Consider the following 6,052-nt stretch of genomic DNA (forward strand, 5'->3'; position numbering starts at 1 on the left):
TTCCAAGGATGCCAGAACTCAAAATCTTTATCAGATGAAAGTCATCGAGATCTTGAAGAATTGGATGAAAGCATTTGAGACTACGCATCAAATGTATGTCGAGATACTCGTGAGGAAATATCCGATGACTGTCGTGGAGCACTAGTGTAATAGATAGCTTGTTCACGCATCCAAAAGCGGCCTGACTCAGAGGTACGAGGGCCATCATAGGGTCTGACCTTTTTTTGAAGCATTTTGTGCATCCACACCGCTACGAGCTTAATAAGCTACGAGTTTAACGAGCCAAACGATCGAGTGCTCATTACGCTCGTGAGATGTGTTCATCGAGATAGAGTGTGCGTATGCACATTTATACGATGAGTGTATGTGTGTGTATGTGAGCGTATGCAATTGTAAATACCCATTATCCAGACAACGAGGAACCGTTTCCGAAGCCGGCAAGCCGCAGTTCAAACGAATTGCGCCATGAACCAAACCCCACGCATCGGTTCGAGTCGGACACCTGGTTCGGTTCAGGTTCAAAGACCCCTGGTTGAAGTTCTTTCCCTTCCCTAGAAACGCGAAGAAACCCCAATCCCTCAAAGCCCCCAAAGCCCCCAACCATGGATTCCAGTGCCGACCTCAAGGGCAAGCGCCCTCTCTTCCAGCCAGAAGACGTGCCTGCCGCCGCCGCCGCAGCGGCGGTGCCGGATGAGGCGGAGGCGAAGCCCTCGTCTTCTTCGGAGGAGGTGAAGGAGCCGGAGCCGGGGGCAGAGAAGCAGGAGGAGAAACCCGCCCTGGTGCTGGTGGCCGAGGACGGCGTGGAGGTGCGCATCTCGGAGCCCGCGGCGCGGATGTCGCAGATGCTCCGCCACATGATGGAGGACGGCTGCGCTGACGGCCGCATCCCAACCGCCAACATCCACTCCGACATCCTCGAGATGGTCGTTGAGTACTGCGAGAAGCACGGGCCGTACTACGACCCCGAGGCCTCTGAGCGCGACCGGTATCCCTTCCCGCCCTTCCCCGTCGAGCTCACCCCTACTGTCTCCTCCATCAAGCCCGTCACCTACGTCGACCCGGACCCCCACGGTCTCAAGGACTGGGACAACGATTTCATCTCCCTCGACAACTCCACCCTCTTCGAGATCATCCTGGTAAAGCGACCAAGCCGATTGTTTACATTCTTTGCTCTATATTCTACCCCAAGTAAGAAAACGCGATGAAGTCGATATCTTTATGAGTAGTATGTGTTGTGAATAGCAACGATGGTATATGTGCAAATAGAAGGAAAGTTCTGTTGGTAACTCTGCGCACAATGTGGAATACAACCTATGTGCCTTATGATGTGAGAATCAGAACTACCGGGAACATAATGTATGGAACGTTTTGGCCATGATGCAAATTATAGATGTAAAATGTTGGAAGGAGCGTCAATAGTTGTCCAAAGAGTTTAATGAATTTGACAAACTACGATTAAATTGTATAGGAAGGAAGCAATATTTAATTGAACAGAGAGGAATTAAGGGAGATAGATAGAGGGAACGGGCATAGAATGTCTATGTGTCAGCGATTTGTTAGATCTAATGTGCACAGTGCAGTGATTTAATGGTTTTTTTGTGTGTGGTGGTTAATTGTAGTGGTGGCAAAATAACTAGTGTGGTTTGTCTATGTAAGATATATAGATTGGGGATAAATTTATTTTATTGGGGTTTGTGCAGGCCGCAAACTACCTGAACATTGAGGATCTGCTGGACCTGGGCACCTCGACTGTGGCTGACAAGATGAGGGGGAAAAAGCCAGAGGAGATCCGTGAAATCTTTGAGATCGAGAACGACTACACACCAGAGCAGGAGGCGGAAGTCAGGAAGGAGAACGCATGGGCCTTTGAGGACTAAAAGATGTCGGTTGATCTTGCTTTTGTCTATGCTGCTATTCTTGGTTTCAAGTACAAGTCCTTACGTCCAGTTCTGTTCCAAGTAGTCTGGTAGATAAATAGATGGATGAGTCGGTGAAGACAGAAAACAGAGAAGCACCGTATGAGTTAGTTATAATCATCGTATACAGGAGAGTTTTGGTGTGAATTGTGGATGCGTGGATGGATGGTTTCGAAATGGTTGAATCAGTAGAACCTTAATAGCAACCTGTGTTCAATTAAGTTATACTATTCGCCAATTGCACATTTTTTGCAGTTAAGTTGTTGCTGGATCGTATCTTGGATAACCTGTTTGGTTACATTTTATTGTTGGTGCTGCCACGCTTGGCCTTATCTAGGAACTGGGAACCTGTATGTTGTACACAATTAATTCTGTAGAGTCGGACACAGTTGTTTGGTCTGAGCAGAAATTATCACCTTGAGTTTATGGATAAGTTGGAGAAAACTGCAGACTAGGGTACAAATTAAGCTTGTAATATACTCTCTCCGTTCCTAAATATAAGTTTTTTTTAGAGATTCCACTATGAACTACATACGGAGGATTTATGCTGCATGTTTTTGTGTAAATGTCTCCAGTCTGTTGAGAAATGTTTGTGGCTTTTGAGCAAAGCTTTTTAACTGGGGAAAATGCAGTATTTACGAAATAGACTTGGTGCTTGTATAGTGTTTAATTTAATAAAAGTTCTGGCCATTTGAAACTTGGTAAACTATTCTATCTAGTTTGTATTATCTTGTGGGCATGTATAGATTTTTCATATTAATATATGGTTGTTGCCTGGGAAGGACATTTCCTGTTCAACTTGCAAGAGATGCATCGAAGATAAATGTCCTGTTCAACTTGCAAGAGGTGCATAGAAGATAAATCAGGTACTAACATCTTTCCATTCTGAATTTTTTTTGGTGGCTTATATGGCATTAAGCTTTCTAATTCCATTGTGCTACGCAATTCCATAGGAGCAATTTCACAGCTCAAACATTTCTGTGCCACGAACTAGCAAGATTTCCCGTCAGCTGCTGAGCAGTCAAACAAGAATAGCTGCAGTTGCAGGGAAGAAGAAAGAACATAAACCATGCATTGTGAAGAAGCTGCAGGTGATCATCACATGAACCAGGTCGACCGCAGGACCAACGCCGGAGTCCGCTTCTCCCCCTCCATGACATACACCAGGCCAGGCTGCAGCTTGCCGCCCCTGCCGAGGTTGAAGCTGAGGAATCCTTCCAGGTGCGGGCCGTGCGTATCCCCCTCCGCCGCACCGCCCATCCTCACTCCCCATCCCAGCTCATGCTCAGGGGTGTCGGACAGGCAGCAGCCCCACCGCACCGGCCCATGCCCGGACCACCCTTCCATCTCAACCCAGCCTTGTGCTCTCATGGCTTCAAACAGCTCACACTCCACCATCGCAGCAGCGATTGACTGCACAGGCCTGGGCTGCGGTCCGTGTGCCGCAGGGTCGTTCCTCGCCATGGGAGCAAGAAGAATGTCCGGAGAAGGAGGAGTGCCCCTTTGTGGTTTTAGGCTGCCAAAGGGAATGGCAAGTGTCCCGAGGTTGTTGAACCGGGACAGCAACGGGCGGATCTGCCATAGCCCCGACAAGCTGAGCTTGACATCTTGGGCTGGTTCGTAGCGCACCTGCCCAAACGTTGTCATGCGGTTAGCCACCATATGATCGCCGTCCTGTGCTCCTGAACCGAAGACAAGCTCGGCGAGCGACACGGTGAAGTTGGACCCCCTCATACTCAAACCAGCGGCGCAGTTGTGTTGTTCCGAGAACGAAGGCGGGCCGTCGAGAGAGGCCTGGCTCCGGAGATTCTGACAAGAAAACCTCAATTGGATTAACTCGCCGAGACACGCCGGTGGAAAAAAAAAATCTCTGGCCAGAGGCCGGACAGGGGAGACGTTACCTGGATCAAGCTCGTGCCGTGCAGGAAGCCGTTGCATTGAGCTCCGAAGGGAACTAGGATCATGGACAGCCAGTGGTTGACGTGGGCGCAGTACTGCAGCCTGGTCAGCTCCAGCGGCCTCCTCTCGGTGTCTTCTTCCCCGAGGGTCGCCCCTATCCCGAGCTTGGTGCAGAACTCTGCTGCAATGGTGTCGTTTCCCCTGGTCTTGGACTCGAGGACGAACCTGGAGTTGAGGCCCGTCCTGTTCCCCGCCTTGCCGAGGATCTCCCTGGCGTGGTCGAACTCCTCGTCGTCGACGAGGAGCAGCGCCCCGACCGCGTCAAGCGCGACCTTCACCCGGACGGGGAGCTCCGGGAAGTGGAACCCCTTGCCGCTCCTGTACATGGAAAGGATGCGGTCGATCTGCTCGTGCTTGTCCATGAGCCTCATCACATCAGGGAACGTCTCGCGCTGCAGCCGCTTCATGATTTCACCCTGCAGCCGAAGCCAATGCCAGTGAGAGTGTGTGAGACTACAAGATGCTCGGTCGTCTTTGTGAATCATAGTACGGCATTATAAAAGTTGTACAGGGTGGTTGCGGTGGTGCTGCTGCTGCGGCGGCGGCGGCTGCTGCTGCTGCTGAGACGTCGGCGGCCCTGGAGGAGACGCACGTCGGGAGTTGCCCCGGAAGGCTACGCGAATGAACGACTCCCCGGACCTGAGCAGACTCAGGACGCCGTCCAACACCGTGGGCCTCGGGTTGGCTCTGGCCGGCGGTGGGACGAGCGCCTGCTCCGGCACCGGTGGTGGCAGCAAAAGAAGCGGAGGCGGCAGCGCAGGGTCGGAGGAGGCCATGGCGGCGCTGTCGCGCTGCTGCCGCTTCCTTAAGGACACGTCACAGGTGGATATCCGCTCGAAGAAACCAAGTGGCGGCGCGTCAGGCTGCTGCTGCTGCGCCATGCTCCGCTAGAAGAAGGCGACCTCGGGAGACAGACCGGCGGCTCGCTTCCCGCCTTTTTCTTTTCTTCACGGTGCCTCCTTCGGTTATTCCTTTTGCTTTTTGTCGCTTTAGCTTTCGCTTTTTTGTTTTATTGGTTACCTGTATACTGTGCATTCAAAAGGAGAGGAGAGGCGTTTACACAGGAGCAAGCAATCGCTCAATCTCATATTGCAAAAGATCCGTTCATTTCTCGAAGCACTAGCACGAGCAAGAAACTGTTGCAACGTCTACTCTTTGAAAGAGGGCAACACTATAAAAAAAACCATTTTCATGATGATACGTATTTATCATAGTAGGTCACGTTATTTGTCATGCATGTACATCCATGACAATTATATGACAGAATCAAGATAGTCATACATGTGTTGTTGTAGAAGCGTTTCATGACAGTACCAAAATTATCATCACGGAAGTACCCACTTCCATGACGATAAATGACGCGTTATGAAAGTGCTTTCGTTATGGGTAACCGACACGTGGCATCTCCGTAACGGGTCGTCGGGTTGCCGTTAAGCTATCGGGTCCGGTTTTCGGTCCGATAATCCGCTAACAGCCAACGATCAATGACGATTTTCACGTGTAAAATTTTCATTGGCCGATGGAACCACGTGTCAGCTTCGCGTGGACACAGACGTCATTCATCCAATGGGCGAGATGTGCCTATGCTATGTTGACACGTGGACCGGTCCAAAAGTGGCCCATAAAGATTAAATGGGTCGGCCCAGCTAAAGGCCCACAAGATTTTGCAGACCATAATGGGCCGGCCCAGCTAAAGGCCTACAAGATTTTAAAGACACTAGTGGGCCGGCCCATTAACAAGCTGTCATGTTTTGGGCCAAATGCCGGCTCATATTTGATCCGGACCATTAACAGTCTGCCATGTTGTAGGCCTAATTAGGGCCCATATGAGATCCGACCCGTTAATAGCCTAGCACGTTCTGGGCCATATTGCGGCCCATATTAGATCCGGCCCTTTAAGAGCCTTTCATTCTTTGGGCTAAATTATGGCCCATATCAGATTCAGCCCGTCAACTGGACGCTGTGCTTTTGGGCCCACTTGAGGCCCGGTTAGGATTTCTGTTTGCTAAATGCCCATTTAATAGTACGACTTGATATTAGTTTCGGCCTGTTAAGATCTCGTTTAAAATTTAGGTCCTATATTTATTTTGACCTGTTAAAAGTCCGTCATATAGTTGGGCCTAATTATGACCCGCTTTGCATCCGGCCTGCTCACAGCCGATAATCTGACTGGGCCA

General features: G+C 50.3%; 2 protein-coding genes across 2 annotated transcripts; one reads left to right on the plus strand and one right to left on the minus strand.

Moving 5' to 3' along the window:
- Window positions 1-501: 501 nt before the first annotated feature.
- LOC119331798 (SKP1-like protein 11) lies at window positions 502-2,189 on the plus strand. Its single transcript, XM_037604976.1, has 2 exons — window positions 502-1,136; window positions 1,701-2,189. The coding sequence occupies exons 1-2, from the start codon at window positions 603-605 to the stop codon at window positions 1,875-1,877; spliced, it is 711 nt and encodes a 236-aa protein (XP_037460873.1). The 5' UTR covers window positions 502-602; the 3' UTR covers window positions 1,878-2,189.
- Window positions 2,190-2,825: 636 nt separating this feature from the next.
- LOC119331789 lies at window positions 2,826-4,941 on the minus strand. The gene is made up of 3 exons (XM_037604966.1): window positions 4,385-4,941; window positions 3,818-4,291; window positions 2,826-3,725 (listed from the first exon to the last, which is right to left on the minus strand). The coding sequence occupies exons 1-3, from the start codon at window positions 4,754-4,756 to the stop codon at window positions 3,015-3,017; spliced, it is 1,557 nt and encodes a 518-aa protein (XP_037460863.1). The 5' UTR covers window positions 4,757-4,941; the 3' UTR covers window positions 2,826-3,014.
- Window positions 4,942-6,052: the final 1,111 nt, after the last annotated feature.

This window comes from Triticum dicoccoides, chromosome 1B (assembly GCF_002162155.2).
Source record: "Triticum dicoccoides isolate Atlit2015 ecotype Zavitan chromosome 1B, WEW_v2.0, whole genome shotgun sequence".
In the NCBI taxonomy this organism is placed as follows: domain Eukaryota; kingdom Viridiplantae; phylum Streptophyta; class Magnoliopsida; order Poales; family Poaceae; genus Triticum; species Triticum dicoccoides.

Excerpts from the sequence above, each read along its gene's own strand:
- LOC119331789 (XM_037604966.1), bottom strand. The coding sequence starts at position 4,756 with ATGGCGCAGCAGCAGCAGCCTGACGCGCCGCCACTTGGTTTCTTCGAG. Across the intron at positions 4,292-4,384 it reads AGCACCACCGCAACCACCCT|GGTGAAATCATGAAGCGGCT; the intron begins GTACAACTTTTA and ends CTTCGGCTGCAG. Across the intron at positions 3,726-3,817 it reads ACGGCACGAGCTTGATCCAG|AATCTCCGGAGCCAGGCCTC; the intron begins GTAACGTCTCCC and ends TTTTCTTGTCAG.
- LOC119331798 (XM_037604976.1), top strand. The coding sequence starts at position 603 with ATGGATTCCAGTGCCGACCTCAAGGGCAAGCGCCCTCTCTTCCAGCCA. Across the intron at positions 1,137-1,700 it reads CCCTCTTCGAGATCATCCTG|GCCGCAAACTACCTGAACAT; the intron begins GTAAAGCGACCA and ends GGGTTTGTGCAG.